The sequence below is a fragment of the Pelobates fuscus genome, chromosome 4, assembly GCF_036172605.1.
Source record: "Pelobates fuscus isolate aPelFus1 chromosome 4, aPelFus1.pri, whole genome shotgun sequence".
In the NCBI taxonomy this organism is placed as follows: domain Eukaryota; kingdom Metazoa; phylum Chordata; class Amphibia; order Anura; family Pelobatidae; genus Pelobates; species Pelobates fuscus.
The window spans coordinates 316,539,301-316,558,537 of NC_086320.1; the positions used below are offsets into that span (position 1 = coordinate 316,539,301).

General features: G+C 40.8%; 1 protein-coding gene across 1 annotated transcript in view; it reads right to left on the bottom strand.

The window, feature by feature from the left end:
• CHN2 (chimerin 2) overlaps positions 1-19,237 on the bottom strand; it is a 292,215-nt gene that overhangs the window by 32,371 nt on the left and 240,607 nt on the right. The window contains exon 8 of the mRNA XM_063452328.1: positions 3,728-3,812. Within this exon, the coding sequence (XP_063308398.1) occupies positions 3,728-3,812 (85 nt within the window). The remainder of the gene's footprint in view (positions 1-3,727; positions 3,813-19,237) is intronic.

Consider the following 19,237-nt stretch of genomic DNA (forward strand, 5'->3'; position numbering starts at 1 on the left):
AACACATATTTAAAGTAAGGAGAGTAGGGACAGCCACCTAAATGGTGCTTTTAAAACTAGAGTTCAGGAATATGCGTTTGTATTCCTGACACTATAATGTTCCTTTAACATGTTTTAAAAATGTATTTCTGACACTTTAGTTTGCTGCTCTATTTACAAGGGCCTGTTACAAGAGCTATGCTGCGGCAACACTCAGATCTCACGAGAGTGAACTCTAGCCCTCCAGGCTAGAGTTCACTCACACTAGGACCACCAGGGATCAGGGATGGCAGCAAGGATCCCCCTCCCAGGCAAAAGGTAAGAAGGGAGGGGGGCTATTTCCTAATCTGTCCCCCTACCACACACACAATCCCTCCAAACAAATTCACACACACACACACACACACAGTACCCTTACACACACACACACACACACACAGTACGCTTACACACACACACACACACACACACAGCACCCTCACACACACACAGCCCACTACCAGCACCCTCATACCGCACACTACCAGCACCCTCACACAGTACCCTTACACACACAGGACCCCCCCACACACACAGCACCCTCACACACAGAAAGCACACTACCAGCACCCTCACACACACAGCACCCTCACACACGGCACTCTCACATACACCCAGCAGTGTGTATGTATGTATTTATGTGTGTATATATACATATATATACACACATTTACACATACATATACATGCGGCGTGTGTGTTTGTGCTTTAGGGTGCCCATGCTTATGCAATAGGCTGTGCACGCCTATGACAGTGAGTAAAAAAGACAGAATTCTGCTAAAAAGAGACAAGTCTAAACACCCAAGGACTAAGTTTGAAAAAAAGGGGACTGGATCTCAGAATGGGGGCTGCAAATAAATAGAGTAAAAAAAAAATTGTTAGAGTAATTTAACTAATACTTACAATAAGAAATGCCCTATTGCAAATACTATGTAGAGTAAAATGCTAGCATTATAACATATTCACTGACAAAAATAATAACATTATTATAAATGTCTGTCCACTAGAGACACAGTTCTATGTGTGTGTAGGGCAAGGCGTAATGCTACAACAAGAACGTAAAAAGAAATTGGGAGGTTTATCCACTAAACCTTGAATTTTTTTAAAAGTGAATTGCAAAATCTGGCTAAATCAGCTGATTTTAAAAAAAAATCCCAACTCCACTACAGTCACAGCATTGCTATTTTAGCCTACATTTTGCTTTTACAATATGGTTTTCAATTCACTACATTGCTGTGTTTGGTTAATAAACTACTTTGTCCAATAACTACTTCTGTTAATTTTTTTAAATAATATATAAAATATTTTACATATATTTTACAGGACAAAAAAATAATAATAATTAGCTTTTCCATAAATTGGTGCGTTGAGGTATTTTGTTGTATAAATCAAGAAAATAATAGGATTTAACCTACTGCATGCCAGACTGGCAGTGAAAGGGTAAAATTGGTGACCGCTGGCTATAAAATAATGATAAAAATGAAGAAATCCATCCACACCATTTACATCAGTGATTTGCAAAAGGAGACCTGCAGGCATATTTAAATTGGGGGCAAAGTATTTTTTATTTGCTTGATACACAGTTATAATGCTGAAAGGCATTTGTTTAATCGTTTATCTAATTTTTATATAGCATCTCACATTATGTACAACCATCAACACAAATTAAGTAAAGAGATCTTCAAAGGCTGGAATAATGATTTCTACTGCAGCTGTCAGTGCGTCAGCGAAGTCATTATTAATTTGTATATAAAGTGCCAATGTACTTTGCAACACTGACAAAATTCAATGTTAGTATTACACAGCAACTACACTATCTCAAAATGTAATTAAAATAAATGACATTTTCTGTACTTACATTCCTGTCCATATTTATCCTTGATTTAATATAACAATTTAGATAAAAATAGATATAACATTACAAAGGAGTGCTATTCACAGAAGCACAAGAAACGGCCAAGAAATAGAGATTTAAAAAAAAAATTGTTTTGTTTTCCAGTGAATAATTATATCACAGAACAAGGAATGTAAGCCTCGATTTAATATTTTTTTAATAAGCTTTTTAAATCAGTTAATATTTTTGGATACATTTTAAAAATGATTTACTGTAAAAAATATTTTTTTATATCTTGATATATATGATGTATTTTCTAATATTGTAATATTCTGCAAAAAATCTTTTTTAAAAATTAAAATTTTTTTTTTTTTTATAATTTGGAAAGCATCCAAAATTATAAAATAAAGGCCACAGTGTGTACTGCAATTAATTGTTAATTGTTTTTCTCATATAGTTTAAAAGCTATTTCTGTCTTTCAGCAAAACATTATTAATTAAATATTTAATTTCTTAAATATGTGAGATATGCGCAGCCTGATACAAGTATGAGGTGGCTTTGAAGATACCTAAGCACACATGATTGCCACAGGGCAGGATGGGGTGATGACCTTGCCCTCAACACAGACGTGCTACAGACGTAATCGCTTTTTGTCACTTGTCTGCTGCACTACACAGTAAGAACCGGATTAGTGTTAAGAAGGAGTAAAGGAACGATAAACTGGACAGTACTGCTTTAAGAACAGGGAACAGGCATATAAACATCCTTGTTAGATTTAGGGTGTTATTCTTTAGATTTTGCTAAATACTGACATTCGTTCAAAAAACTTACAAATAGTGAAGAATAAACATTAAATATAATTTATGGTAAGTTAAAATGGCTGAATTAAAAAAAAAAAATCCAGGATAGCTATTTCGGGCTAAAATGTTTAATTCCCTTTTATTATTTAATTATTTTGTGTTCTTTAATACATCAAAGCTTATGCCACACTTCAGAAGCATATTATTTATAGCTAACTTGAACTTATGAATCCCTAAAATTATTCTTTCTCCAGTCCGAACCATGGGTCCAAACATTCTATTAGAAAAAGATTTCAAAACAGATTGCTTTATGTTATATCACTGAGGACACGATTGTTTTATAATTTGACATATAAGGATTCACATGCTTCATATGGCATGTATTAGAATGTTATGTAAACTTATATCCTTATTGTCATGTGATTTGTCAAAAGCATGATATTATATTGTAGGTAGGGCATTGTTAAGTGTATCTTTAAATGTTTATGTATATTTGTACATTTGTACAATGCTATAAGCACTGCAATGTATATCATTATTAATAATTCAAAAAAGGACAGTCATTTATAGAAATATCATAATACAAGACGTATTCATGATAAATCTGGCTTTTTTTGAGTATATAAATCTAGTCAAACAATGCAAATCATGGGGGCTGAGTATATCCAAGGTGCCCAAGTTGATTTGTTTTCTATTTCCATGTTACCTGTCTTGCTGACCTTAAACTGGTCAATAAACATTTGTTTTATAAAATGTAAAAAAAAACAGAGTAAAGGACAGATCTTTTATGATTGCAAATTTCCAGTAGCCATTTTGGATCTTTTGACAGCCATTTTGATTTTCTAGCAAATCATATAGAAAATGCAATAAACACATGAACTCATTCAAAATACATCAGGACAATATTTTTAATGTTCTGCTTTATTACACTATGTGTAGGTAACACGGTAATCTCCACCTTTATCATTATCTACAAGTCATAGTTCATCAACTGCTATACAGCCACATGATTTCTCTCTCAGTACTATATTGTAACGTGTTACAATAAAGAAGAGTTTAATTAGGCGAACGTTACCTGAGCACCTGACCCCCTGAGCAATGAGACCCCACATAAAATTGGCACAGTATTCACACCAGTGTGGTCCTCGGAAAGTATGGACCTGAAAAAGATAATAGAAATTAGAATAAGTGCGGAAATATGAACACAATGATATGTGAAAGAAGACCACATTATATAACACTGTTTAACATGACACGGTTTATATGTCATTCAACTGATTTTAGAAGTGTACTGGAGTGGTCACCAAGTTTTTAACTTAGTGGAAAAATAAACACATTCTACTAAAATTACACTGTAGAGGGTAACTTCTGATGTCATTATTTTAAGACAGACAGCCATCTGCCAAAAGTGGATATATTTGCTCTGTGCATGCGCATTCAGACGAAGAGGAGGAGAGGAGGCGGAGAGCTCCCCACCCGGCGCTGGAGAAAGAGCTAAGTTTAACCCCTTCCTCTCCATCCAGCCCGGCGGGAGGGGGACCCTGAGGGTGGAGGCACCCTCAGGGCACTATAGTGCCAGGAAAACGAGTATGTTTTCCTGGCACTATAGTGGTCCTTTAAAGGGTTACTCCAAGCATCAGCCTGCTGTAGAGGTAATGATGCTAGAAGTACCCCGGTGCCAATACCCTGCAACAGGGGGAAATGTTTTGTTATGGCTTGCTCTTTTACCTGGGTCCCACTGGGCACCATATGTTTCATGATGGCGGCTTAACTGTATCCATCTTCTGCCACTCATTCATTGTAAATGAATGTAAGTCTGTGTATGAAATATGCACAGAATTTACATTAGTTGGTTTGGAACTCTTTATTTATTTATTATTATTGCCATTTATATAGCGCCAACAGATTCCGTAGCGCTTTACAATATTATGAGAGGGGGGATGTAACTATAAATAGGACAGTTACAAGAAAACTTACAGGAACGATAGGTTGAAGAGGACCCTGCTCAAATGAGCTTACAGTCTATAGAAGGCAGGGCCGGACTGGGACAAAAATTCAGCCTGGGCAATTCAAGGCAGAGCAGCCCACTAGTAGGGGCGGGGCCAGAAAGGGGACATGTAATGTCACCAACATTAACACGCACCCCCACCAAATAATTTGTGTTGTATAGTATGTGTAAAGGGGTCTGTTTGTGTCGTACTACATGTGGTTAGGGGCTGTAGTGTGTGTGTGTGTTTCTGGATTGTAAAGTATGTGTGTATGTGCGTTTGTGTGTTTAGAGGGCCTGTGGAGTATGTGGGCCTAGAGGATGTAGTGTGTGCATGTAAGGCTGTACAGTGTGTTTGTGAGTGTATCTAGGGGCTCTAGTGTGTGTATACATATAGGGGCTGTAGAGCACATGTGTATAGGTGTGTCAATGTATGCAAAGGTGTTATAGTGTGTACAGGGGATGTAGAATGTGTACTTATAGGGGATATAAATCAGTGTGTGTGCATGTTTGGGGTGTAATATGTGTGTTTATAGGGGTATAAAGTGAGTGCAGGGAGTGTAGTGTATGTTTAGGCGGTATAGAGTGTGCGTATGTGAGTGCTCTGGGTATAGTGTGTATATAAGGGGTATAGAGTGTGTAGTGTGTTTGTGTGCGTGCAGGGGGTGTAATGTGCATTCAGGGATATAGTGTGTGTGTAGTATTTATAGAGAGGTATAGCATCTGTGCAGTGTGTTTGTGTGTAAGTGCACAAGGTGTAGTGTGTATATAGGGGTATAGTGTGTGTAGTGTGTTTGTGTGTAAGTATGCTTGTGTGTTAGTGCAGGGGGTGCAGTGTGTCTGTGAGTTAGTGCAGGGGGTGCAGTGTGTCTGTGTGTTAGTGCAGGGGAGTAGTATGCATGGGGTTTAGTGTGTTAGTGCAGGGGGTGTAGTGTGTGTTTGTGTGTTAGTGCAGGGGGTGCAGTGTGTCTGTGTGTTAGTGCAGGGGGTGCAGTGTGTTTGTGTGTTAGTGCAGGGGGTGCAGTGTGTGTAGTGTAGTGTGTTAGTGCAGGGGGTGTAGTGTGTGTTTGTGTGTTAGTGCAGGGGAGCAGTATGCATGGGGTTTAGTGTGTTAGTGCAGGGGGTGCAGTGTGTGTAGTGTGTTTGTGTGTGTATATGTGAGGGGGTGTATATAGATATGGTCTTAAATTAATTATTTATTTCATTAGAAAAAAAAGTAATTCCTTTTATAACTTTGTGGTTGGATATAAGCCTAAATGAATAATTTAATAATAATAATAAAAATAAAAAAAAACAACAGCAACATTTACTCTATTATAACTTTGCAGGGGGGAGATGAAACATGCAGGTACCTGGTAGTCCAGTGAGGGGGGGGGCCACACTGCACACCGATCCCTGGCGGTCCAGGTAATTTCAGTCTGTACCCCGCAGGGTACAGACCATGTCTCTCTCCCTCTCGCGTATTTTCAGAGCGTTGCCGCGGGTTACCATGGCAACGCTGTGATAATCTCGGAGCTCGCGAGAGAAGGCAGCTGCTCGGCGTGCGCGGAGGGTGACCGGCTCACTGCCCGATCTCCCCTCCGGCCCATGATGGGAACTCCATCTTGGGGCCAGTGCTGCCCCCCGGCAGGGGAGATCATTTGCCCGGTTTGCCCGATGGCCAGTTCGGGCCTGATAGGAGGTGGGATATAAAACACAATAGGACAGGAAATAACAATCAAATAAGGTGGGAGTGAAGCAGAGCTGGAGGAGAGAGTAGAGTGCTGCCCTTTAGGAGAGAGCAAGAGACAGGTATGTAAGGTAGAGGTTACTCTCCGAGGTCATAAGCTCTTGTTTCGGACTGGCCAGCCAATGATATCCAAACAACAGTGACGGAAGTAAGACTTATACCACCAGCAGGTCTCCTGAATAACTCTGTGTTTGCAGCATGTAAAATTTAAATGCTGCTCATATAGATTCGAAGCAGAAAAGCCACTAGAAAATACTGAAGTAGTTATGGTTCCTGGAGTGACCCTTTAAGCTTTGAAGCTGAAATGTAGTTTTGTATATTGTATCACCTAGCTTCAGCAACTTGCTTATGATGCATGCATGGACGTATCTCAATCCCTACCAATCATGGAAGCCACCATCCTTCTAAACCCCTTCTGTCTAGTTTCACCTACACAAAGCGATGGGATGTGATGAGTCACAAACAGAAAAAAAGTGTTTGCTCCATTCATCTCAAGAGTTTCGGATGCTTTCAGACAAATTCAAGAATTCACAGAGGACATGCACTTAAAGTCAACACAAAAGATCACAATCAATCTGTATCCCGAGCAATCCTTCGGTCAGATAAGCAGCAAACTAACCTGAAAGCACATACATGCATACATTCTTTATTTCTTAAAACTGTATCAATCAATGTAGCATTTTTAGTTGAATGCACTTAAACACAATTTCAAAAGAAAATGCTCGAGGCAGTGAATTAGCATATATCCACAATGGTGAAATATGCGTCTCCACATTCCATGAAATCCCAAGGAGTCACAAAGTTTCGGTCGACTTTCGCTTTTTGCTTAGAGGCACATTACAGGTAAATCCAAGCTTGTGGAAACAGCACTGCCACCTACAGACATATTGTGGATATCAGGCAATGTAACCGTACAAGCTGTGGCAATAGTTCTATGCATTCAAAAACAAATAAGATTCACGAACACCAACAAAAACATTTGAAAGAGTTTTATTCCAGGACGTAAAAAAAAGAAAAAAAAAAAAAGGTACAGTTCCGATTAGCATTTATTTTCTAATGTCACAAAAGATCAATAGAATTGTATGGCTCATTATTTTCCTAGGAATTCAGTTTCCCCTTTGCCACTATCACTAGAGACTGGAGCTGGAATATAGCCAGGGGTTGGCTTGAGGCGAAGAGCCTTGTTTGCACGATTGTTTATAGCGTTTATATGTTTGTATGTTTTTATTTCTGGTTTTTAACAACTACATTATTAAAGGTCTTGATAAAGTTCCGTGTTAGGAACGAAACGCGTAGACGACGTCACGTATCAGCTGTCTCCAGTGTACTCACCATTTACAGAGAGACTGAGGTATTTTACACCGCGGTCTTTTTTGAAGATACCGACCGCGGTGTATAAACTGAACCAGGATTCCATCAGCCAGCACCTCCTCCATGCTCCTGCGACTTCACACAGCTGCCAGTGGTCTGTCTATTCTCCACGGCTGAGCTGAGCACTCAGTAACAACAGTCAGCATTTCATCGGAAGTCCTAATTTTATTTTTCTCTGTCCTATCTCCTGCTGCGTCAAAGGGGGGGGGAGGGGGGATTTCACCTCAGGTAGGGGCCCACACCGAGGTCAAGGTACTTTGCACACTGTTCACAGAGATCTAATAGGGTTGTGTTCCAAGTCGCTGGTGTATGTGGCTAATTTTACATACATACTGTTTTTGCATTCATTTAAACCATTTTGATATTGACACAAACAGACACAGCGCATCCGCACGCTAGGTTGCAACAAGCTGCTTATTTTTGTGATACTGTTACAATTTCCTAGCGTGAGGGGCCCTGTCAGTGGGTTCTGTCTTATTTTTATATGTTTCACCGCGATTTTCAGCTGTGAGTACCACGTCACTGCCTATATTACCCAGTGTATTCAGGGTGCATTTTAATACGGGTCATTCAGTCTGTATTGCGTGAGAACCCCGGTGTTTAAATTATTGTTTTGAATTACGGTATGTTTTAGTAAATATATGTCTTTTGAGAGACATTGCTTGTTATTGGTCACTTATATATTAGCAATAATAATAAGGAGCGCACATACAAGTCTTAAGTACTTTTGTTCCCATGTTAAAGTGACACTTTCTATGAGAAATGTGCACTTATATAATGAAAACTAAACTGAAAGTCTGTGCTGGGGAAAAAAGGAGAGCAGCTTGCACGAGATCTAGGCATAAGAACTGCAGCTTTCACAAGCTCTTTTGAGATATACCACCAAATGCCAACATGCATAACTAAAAGCATGCATATTTTCACTGGAGGTATAGCTACTAGATAGCATTTTTTTTTAAATGTATTTTTAAAATTTTCCTGTAGAGTGTTCCTTTAAAAAAGGCATACTGTTAAATGAACACTATAGGGTCAGGAATACAAACTTGGAGCCAAACTCCACCCTGGCCAATCAGCATCTCAACATACAGATGCATCGAGTCAGTGCATCTCTATGAGGAAAGTTCAGTGTCTCTATTCAGAGTGTGGAGCTGCTGAACGGCAGTGTTGCACAACGTGTAGCACTGACCCATGAAGCACCTCTAGTGACCAACTGAGTTACCTCCACTGGAGGTGTCCCTAGGGAGCAATTAAATGTAGGGGTGCTGTAGTACTTTTTAACTTTGTCCATTGCTTCTATACGAACAGATTAAGGATTGGTCACTAAACCTTGAATTTGTCAGACATTCACTAGATAACTGCAAGTTTGAGGAATATTGCCAAACTGGAAACATTCTTCAGGTTAGTTTGGCCCTAAATGAGTGCAGGTCACTTGCCAAGCAACTAAAATAATGTATTAACCTGCCAAAACGCATTGAAACCCCTTGTTAATGAGCCCATTTACGTCAATGGAATGTGGTCAAAACCAGCAGGTTCTAGCATGAAAATGTAATTACCTGCAATTAGCACTGATACAATCTACCAATGAGCTGCCTTCCTACCATAAATCTTAACAATGACTTCTTCAAACCTTTGTCTTATATAGCTAAAGGACTAGACATGTCTCTCAAAGCAAAGGGATGAGGTGAAAGATCCTAGAGTCTGATTCTCTCTCTCAATCACTCTCTCCTTCTCCCAGTTGAGCACCAACGAACTCCACAGCGCTGTACAATGGAAAATAATAGCCATGTTTTAAATTTTTTACAATTCAGCTATTTTTATTGGTTTCCGAATGATTTGTTGCCAATTCACAGTTTAGTGAAAGCCAAGAATACTGCATGTACATAAGAGAAAATACTTTTTTTAAATGTTATTTAAGGAGATATAACATGCTGAAATGATTCTAGTTATTATCCTTTTTAATATCAATATAATAAAACATGGCGCTCTATCCTATTTCAGTACACTGTTTTAATAGCTAATGTTTTATGTCTGCTGTAGATGTGTTGGGTACAGAACTTACTCTGTTTGGCAAAAAAAAATTGTCAAGCAAATAATGTGACTTTATGAGCTGCTGAAAATTTAAACCACTGAAATGGAGAATCTTCAGGTCTCATCATCAAGAAATTCATTTAACTCTATGTTAAAAAAAATCAAAAACAAAAAAATCTATTCTATTACTTTACAGATTGTATAGACCGATTTTTAATTGATCAGAAGTCAAAAAGGACTTGAGTTTATATAGTGAGACCGACACATATTTAGTACTAGTATGAGAAGAAGACTTAGAGGAACAGAAAAAATGTTCCAGAGTTTAATAACAGCATGTAGGTTCACCTAGGAACACAGTCCTCCGTTACAAAGCAGAGTTATTATTATTATTATTGCCATTTATATAGCGCCAACAGATTCCGTAGCGCTTTACAATATTTTGAGAGGGGGGATGTAACAATAAATAAGACAATTACAAGAAAACTTACAGGAACAATAGGTTGAAGAGAACCCTGCTCAAATGAGCTTACAGTCTATAGGAGGTGGGGTATTAGAAACATTAGGATAGGAAATATCAGGTAGGAGTGAAGCAGAGCTGGAGAAGAGACAAAGCACTATCCCATAGGAGAGAGCAAGAGACAGGTATGTAAGGGAGAGATTACTCTGGGAGGCCATACGCTTTCCTTAAATGATTCCTTAAATGATTGAAGACTAGGGGAGAGTCTGATGGCAGTAGGCAAGTTATTCCAAAGGAGAGGAGCCGCCCGTGAGAGGTCCTGCAAGCGCGAGTTGGCCGTACGGGTGCGAGCAGCGGTCAGGAGGTGGTCGCGGGCAGAGCGGAGGGTATGAGGAGGGGCATACCTCTGGATCAGTGAAGAGATATAAGAGGGGCTGGAATTGTTCAGTGCTTTAAATGTATGGGTTAGCACTTTGAATTGACTCCGATAGGATACAGGGAGCCAATGTAAGGACTGGCAGAGGGGCGAGGTGTAAGAGGACCGACTGGATAGGAAAATCAGTCTAGCTGCAGCATTCATTACAGACTGTAGCGGGGCAGTACGGCTTTTGGGGAGACCAATCAGGAGAGAGTTACAGTAATCCATGCGGGAAATTACTAGAGCATGGACAAACTCCTTGGTAGCATCTTGCGTAAGAAAGGGGCGGATGCGGGCTATGTTTTTGAGTTGGAACCTACAGGACTTGGCAACAAACTGGATGTGAGACTCAAAGGTGAGACCAGAGTCAAGTATGACGCCAAGACAGCGCGCTTGTAGGGATGGACTTATGTGGATATCACTGACTTGAAGGGAGAGTGAGAGAGGAGGATCAGTATTAGGAGGAGGAAAGACAAGGAGTTCAGTTTTAGAGAGGTTAAGTTTGAGAAAGCGTGACGACATCCAGTCAGAGATGGAAGAGAGGCAAGCAGTGACACGTTGCAGGACGGCCGGGGAGAGGTCCGGTGAGGAGAGGTATATCTGAGTGTCATCAGCGTACAGGTGGTAGTTGAATCCAAAAGAGGCAATAAGTTTTCCAAGAGAGGCAGTATAAAGAGAAAATAGAAGGGGACCAAGGACAGAGCCTTGGGGGACTCCAACCGAGACAGGGCGAGGGGAGGAGGTATCCTTGGAAAAGGAGACACTAAATGAGCGTTGGGAGAGATAGGAGGAAAACCAAGAGAGGACAGAGTCACAGAGACCGAGTGATTGAAGAGTTTGAAGGAGGAGAGCATGATCAACTGTGTCAAAGGCAGCAGAGAGGTCAAGGAGAAATAATATGGAGTAGTGACCTTTGGATTTAGCAGAGATTAGGTCATTAGTCACTTTGATAAGAGCGGTCTCAGTAGAGTGGAGAGGGCGGAAGCCAGACTGAAGAGGGTCAAGGAGAGAGTTGGAATTAAGGAAGTGAGACACACGGGTAAAGACAAGTCTTTCCAAAAGCTTTGATGAGTCAGAACAAAAGAGATAATAACATGCTAGGTAGGCCTCGATCTTGTAGTCTACATGAATGTGTATATGCTAGATCAAAGTTAGGCATACATGATACATCAAAGTAAGGTGTGAAGCCTTCCTGTGCATATGCATCAAGTTAAAGTTAACAGGCATAGTTAGTCAGCTAGTGTCAAGCCGGTGTGCATCTGTAAACTATGGTTACTAGTTAGGTGCGAGGCAGAGGGAGTGATGTACTATCTCAAGGTGCCAGTGACGAGTGCGGTTATTGGGTAGTTAAACTAAGCTTGGCGCCCATACTCGCTTTTATTAAGGCTAACATAAAGAAATATACAGTAGCTGTATTTCTGAGCTAGCGGCTTTGAGCTTGCCCCCGAGTTTATAATTTACAAAACAATTAGTAAGAAGTAAGGCAAGAGCAGAATAAACATGCAAGCAGTATATGTAGCAATACTAGGAAAAGAAGATCCTGAGAGGCATGACAGGCTTATTAATTCTGGTAGGAGCCCCATGGCGTGGGCAAAGAGGCTACTAAGTAAGATTCCTCTATGTTGGGTACATTGGCATAAATATTAAATGACTGCACATAACACTACGGCTGCTGTGTGTATCCTAGGGTTTACCCCTCACCGATTAGTCCAAGGGACAGTCTCAGCCTATGCCAGCAGGGGGTACCACATAGTCCCAGAGTGAGGAGTTGCACTGCATGTCAGCTTGCGACGATGTGGTCCGGTGAGTTGGGGCTTGTGTCTTGTGTATATTGCTGCTCAGCTCTCCTGGTTGCAGTTGTGGTCTTGCTTGTGTGCGCTTGGGTGATTTCTTCAATGCCATTTTGAGGCTCGGCACTGTGCGTCTCCTATTCCGCCGCCCCGTTAGTTTTCGTGTCGCAGAGGATGTGTGCTTGAGTGGGGAGCGCTTGGGTAGGTAGGCAGCTTTGTGTGGCAGAGCGGGCTGGAGTATGAGGCGCTCTAGTTTCCGCCAGAGGTTAGAGAAGTGTCTGTCTATCTTTGAGAGTGTGTCGTTGGGGGCTTTGTCGGCCCCTGTGATCCCAGGAGCATAGTGCTGTACCTTGTTCGAGAGACCTGCTTCCCGTTGTAACCGGAGGGTAAGTTGACGTTTGCTGGGTGTCAATGGCTTTTGCTGTGTTGAGCTCTCTGGCCCACTGTGCCTCCAGTCCACCCTTCTGCTTTGGGCTTGCCCAAGTTGTGGAGCCACGTTCTTGCGTTGCAACTGGCTGAGGAGGCATCTTGTTTGGGCATCATGGTGGGTACTTGTATTTTGCAGTGGCAAGCTTCAGATCAGAATGTGCCTGGAGGCTATGTTGTTTGCTGCAGGTTTTCGTCTCTCTAGCTTCGGCCCACGTGGCATCCGCCATTTTAATTGAGGCTCCCAGGCTTTGCTGCATGGTGGAATGTTGTTGGGCTTGTGCCCTGTTGCAACGATCTGATCCTCGGGGTAAGGACCGGGATCACCCCCACCGGTCCACAGGGGGGGAACAGGGTCCAGTCCACACGGCTTTGGGCCTTTGGCTGGGCTCTGTGAAGCAGGATAGTGGAGCAGCAGCCGTCTGCCCCACTCACCGCCGGAGTAGGCCCCAATCGGGACATCAAGGCCCTCTCCTCCAGGGGACTGCAGCTTGAGAAGCCAGCCTCACCCTGGATCCAGTTTCCCCACAACACTGACGACTGTCGCTGGTGGTCGTTATGGAGGTTTTAAAAGCATGGTTTTAGAGGTTAAAGTTTGGTAACTCGCAGGAGCTGAGTGAACATGCGACCATCCAGCTTGGCGGTCCGGCCCCGCCCCTGTAATAATTTTTTTCATTGATTGAACACACCAGTTAGGACTGCATCGGCTGAGGACACTTACATAATTATTTTTCAGGAGAATTCTGTAAAACACGTTTTATGTCACAAGACACTGATCACGGAATCTTAACCTTTGTCAGCCTTGTTCAAACCTTAAGCATATTTGCTTACAACAAATCCTCTTTTGTGCCCTTCTTTATGGACTTAGGGTATATAAAGGTCTGCTCACAATGATATGGGTTTGTTATATAATGCCTTGAATGATGAATGTAAATACAGTGCAGACACATGATTAATACTTTGGGTTAAATGCAACTCGCTGACCTTTGAAATCATATACAAAGTGATTGCAAAACATTCCGAGGGAGTACAAAATGATTTACCAAACATATATTTCCGCCTGTAAATAGTTGTTTATCATTTAGCATAGAATACAATTTCCTGGGTAATTATGGTATTTTAACTTGTTAAAGAGATATTACAAGCACTATAACCACTACAAACTATTGTGAATTTTGTGCTATAAAGCTAAAGGTACAGCTCTTAAGGTTTTTTTTTTTTTGTTGAACAATATTTATAGGGTTCTTGCTGAGAACAACTGGAATATATGACTACATGGCTGAGAGAAATCCCCAGAGGCTATTTTAATGCTGCTAAATCGAGGAGATCCTTTTAGTGCTCTAACATGATGAGGTGGAACCTGAAGATAATCCGTGGTTACAAAATGGCAAAATAACCATATAACCTAAATCTGTGAGCCAATCATTGCACATACTGTTTGTCCACTCTGTGCAGGAACTGAAGTGGATAACAATGAAGTTATAATTATATATGTGTTATGTAAGGGGCAATTCCTCTGGTCTTGGTCAACACAATTGAAAAGGTAAATCAACGAAGGTTCTGGGCACACATAGTTCATCCAATGCAACTTCAATGGACTCTATGTTCTTAAGTTGACATCCCTTATCTCTCACAGTTGATATTACCCTTCCAATGTATCACAGTAGCAGATTAAATAAAGTTCATACCTATCCCCAGTATATATATCCTGTATATCTGTTCAGTTACCTGAATTCTCCCCCAAGTTGCACATTCCATCAATTAATCCTCTCCAATACTCTCCACTGTATCTCCCTCAACCATTCCACCAGTGCTCGTTTTACTCTCTCCATAAACCCCCACCACTGCTTTTCCACATGATCCCTAACTCTTGTGTCTGTTATCATGCCTTTTCATACACATTGTAGAGAGAGTTCAGAGAAGGGCTACTAAACTGGTTCATGGATTGCAGGATTGTGTCTGTCTCATGCTCTCTCATAAAATGTATATGTCTGTTGCTATGCCTTCCCTTGAAGACCATATTATTCTCATGGCAAAGACAGTAATTTATTATTAAGGGGTTAAATATTTAAGGAGTGTTCTGTGCAGTGTGGGGGTGAGATCAGTGTATCTCAGACACCTGTAAAATATTAGTGCTATAGCCACATATGACCGCCCACACATACTATATTTGTTTTAAAATAAAAAGTCATATTATTCATTAAAAATTGTTACTTTAATACATTGTGGGGGGGGGGGGGGAGACCATTTTATTTCATGTAAGTGGTCTGGGTGCAGTGCCCCTGTCCCCTTACTATTGCAATGTAAACCGCTGCAGTTTTAGAGAAACTGTAATGTTTACATTGCAAGGTTAAGACAGCCACTTGAGTTGCTTCCTCAAACCACACAGAGTTTATCTTCGTAAAACGACGCTGGATATCCTCACACTGTGCATGAAGATGTCCAGTGTCTTGAAAATTCCCAAAGGAAAAAAAATAATTCAATGCTTTCCTATAATGTCGGAGGAGCCCGATCCAGCACCGCTGTAATCAGATTTGTGAGAAAAAGGGGTTTTTATGGTTTATTTACACCCAAGTGCTGAAAACCTCCAGATATAAGTATCGGAAGGTTTGCTGCCCTTTATTTATTTATTTTCCTTACTCTAGCCCACCCAGCATGATTTCAGGCCAACCTCATGCTTAGAACATTGCCTTAATTATGCTTTAGAAAAGGGTTACGTCTCCCGTGATGCTTTGTCTACCCCTGGTCTACAGTCGTGGGATGTATTGGCAGAGCTATTCTCACTGGTTGGACTTAATTTAAAGAAATGCTGAAGTCAGTAGATATCAGGAGGTAAATGTTGTTATGGAAAGGTGATCAGATCCAAAGATTCATTTTACAAATCCCACCAGAATCCCAACGTATTTTATTTAACGGGATACAGAAAATAGTTTTTCATGGTTTTCTTCTGGCCTACTCCACAAAAAGCACAAGAGGTGTTTTCTCCACGTGGCGCTGCTGTTTAAGTGCAGAACCAGCTCTGGATCCCACAATAATGCAGCACATAACAGATGGATGAGTCCAGGTCATTGATCCACATTTCAATTTCATTCCAATAACATTTCCGATAGACGTAGGACATCATGTATTGTATAATAATCAGCATCACTAGCATGTATGGCTAAGGATTTAGGGAAAAAAACAGGACTATCACATAGGAATTGTATAATTACCTCTCAATCATGCATGTTTACATACACAGGGTACAGAAACTACAGAAGTTTCTTAATATTTGCAGCGGATGCCACAAATAATCGAAAGCATTCTGAGAAATAATTTAATTAACAGTGCATTCTGAATTCAGTGATATTTTATATCAGCATTTTCATTTTTATAATTTTTGAAAGTAAAGCAATTAAAAAAAATAATGTGGGAATATATTCACTGGCATTTGCGTGTATATTACAATCTTACAAAATACGCGATTTATGAAACAATAACCGCAAACTGCACAATATTGCAGATCCAACTGGCATGAAAAGGGCTTATAAAGATAAGCAATGCTTTAATCTGATCCTATTTCTGACCTTTTTTAGAGTTAAGATTAAATAAGTGAATATTAAAAAATAAATAAAAATTAAATAATGGCATACTAACATTCTCAGTTGTTTGATGTCGATGGTTTAAAGCAGTAAAAGACACCTTAACGGACCTTTGAAAAGAAATTTATTTTCAGTCTTTTTCTTTTCAAAGTTTATTAAAGAAAAAAGAAAAGAAAAAAAAAAGCCAAGAATGTTTTCATTATGGCTGAGAAAGCCAACTTGCATTCTGCAGAGTTAAAAACGACATATTTTCCCAGGATCTCAGTCCTGCTAACGCACATACTTTTACAGACTTCCGACCTCTTTTCCCAGAAGAACTACATGAGTCAAAGGATTTTTGTAAATTCTGATTTACCAAGTTTGGCTTCGTACAATAACATCTATTCAGCATTTGGACAGATGGGATGTTTTACTGTTATAGTTTGCAGCCACCAGGGATCTATACATAGGACGATAGTAAGTCTGACTAGTTCTAAAACCTGATGTTAAGATATACAATATTTAATGATTTTACAGCAAAGTCACCCCTTGGGTTTTACATGCCTTATGTACCCGCACATCTTTGCCAATTAAGCCATGGCAGCATGCCTCCCAACCATCCTGATTTAAGCAAGAGAGTCACCGTTTTCAAATCCTGTCCTGCCATACTGATTTCGACCTCTGGTGTCCTGCATTTGTGGATAGTAACACCTTCAGTGGCAATCACTCAGATGGGACAAGAGGTGCATCCTGTGTCAGTACTGCACAACGTGCAGCACTGACGTTTAGCATCTCCACCCTCTGCATAGAGGCGCTGAACTTTTCCCACAGAGATGCATTGAGTCAATGCATCTCTATGAGGAGATGCTGATTGGCGCAGTGTATTGCTGCACAAGCACATTAGCGTCCCAAAGCTTTCCTATGGGAATTCTGATCAATTTTGATGATCTCAACCAAGGAGATGGATCGGCAGTGGAGTCAGGACCGGCATACCAGCGCGGCGCTGGAATAAATGTACGTTTTTACCTTATTTAAGGGGCCGGGGGAGAGAAGGCGACCACCTAACATTATTAATTAACACTATAGGGTTAGAATACATGTTTGAACTCCTGACCATATAGTGTTACTTTACAACATACAAGAAGTGTCCAGGATTTGAAAAAGTATGGTGGCACCGAGAGAGGCAGATTAAGGTAAGTATATCTGCTCCCATCATCCACGTCCATGCAAGTGGACATCTAAGCTTGTGGGGTCTTCGCACTGCCTTTGCCTGATTGCCTGACTGCCTTTGATTGATTACTGTGGTTTAGCTGCACTTTGTCAGAAGAAATTATATGACTTACTATTTAAAAGAAATATGTACAAAATTAGTATTTTGTAAAGATAGAAAATCGTTATGGAATACTCATACTGACTGTGTTGGAATTTCACTGAAATTCCTACCCAGTCAAAATATATACTGAGATAAAGTGTGGACTAATTTGACTCAGAATATTTCCTACATCTGACACTTCTATACACTGGGCGGAGCTGCAGCTGTGTAGAAGTGTCAATCACCCAGCCGTCAACAGTGACGGCTCTAGGGGTATTAGCTATATCAATGGAGGATCTTGCGGGATCCTCCATAGGCCTAAATTCTGTACTCTCTCAGGCATTAGTATTGACGTTGGCTCCTGGCCGAAGATAGTGGCGCACAATGGCGTTGCCCGCAAGGGACAGGTTCAGGTAAGTACATCTCACCTTTCCGTGCCCCACCTGACCACGGGACCACCAGTGTTGTATGTCACTGTCTGGGATCTTTGTGAATTATTTTTATTTTAAATTTTACTGCACCCCAGGAGGTAAACACTAACTAGGGACAGGCTTTATATAACATTAGTAATATATCATCCTATTTCATACAGGCAGTTCTGTGGATATACATATACAGGTGATACTCGAAAAATTAGAATATCGTGCAAAAGTTCATTTATTTCAGTAATGCAACGTAAAAGGGGAAACTAATATATGAGATAGACGCATTACATGCAAAGCAAGATAGTTCAAGCTGTGATTTGTCATAAGTGCGATGATTATGGCTTACAGCTCATGAAAACCCCAAATCCACAATCCCAGTAAATTACAATATTACATGCAATCAATAAAACAAGGAGTGTACATAGAACAATATCGGACCTCTGAAACGTATAAGCATGCATATGGACTCAGTACTTGGTTTGATGCGGCGTGGCATGGAAGCTATCAGCCTATTGCACTGCTGAGGTGTTATGGAAGACCAGGATGCTTCAATAGCAGCCTTCAGCTCTTCTGCATTGTTCGGTCTCTCATCTTTCTCTTGGCAATGCCCCATAGAGTTCAGGTTAGGCGAGTTTGCTGGCCAACCAAGCACAGTAATCCCACGGTCATTGAACCTGGCTTTGGTGGAAAATGAAGTCAGCATCCCCATAAAGCTCATCTGCGGAAGGAAGCATGAAGTGCTCCAAAATCTCCTGGTAGATGGCTGCGTTGACCTTGGACTTAATGAAGCACAGTGGACCAACACCAGCAGATGACATGGCTCTCCAAAGCAACATAGACTGTGGAAACTTCACACTGGACTTAAAGCATCTTGCAGTGTGTGCCTCTGCATTCTTCCTCCAGACTCTGGGTCCTTGGTTTCCAAATGAGATGCAGAAGTTGCTCTCACCAGAAAAGAGGACTTTGGACCACTGAGCAACAGACCAGGTCTGTTTTTCTTTAGCCCAGGTAAGACGCTTCTGACGTTATTTGTTGTTCAGGAGTGGCTTGACAAGAGGAATACGACATCTGAAGCCCATGTC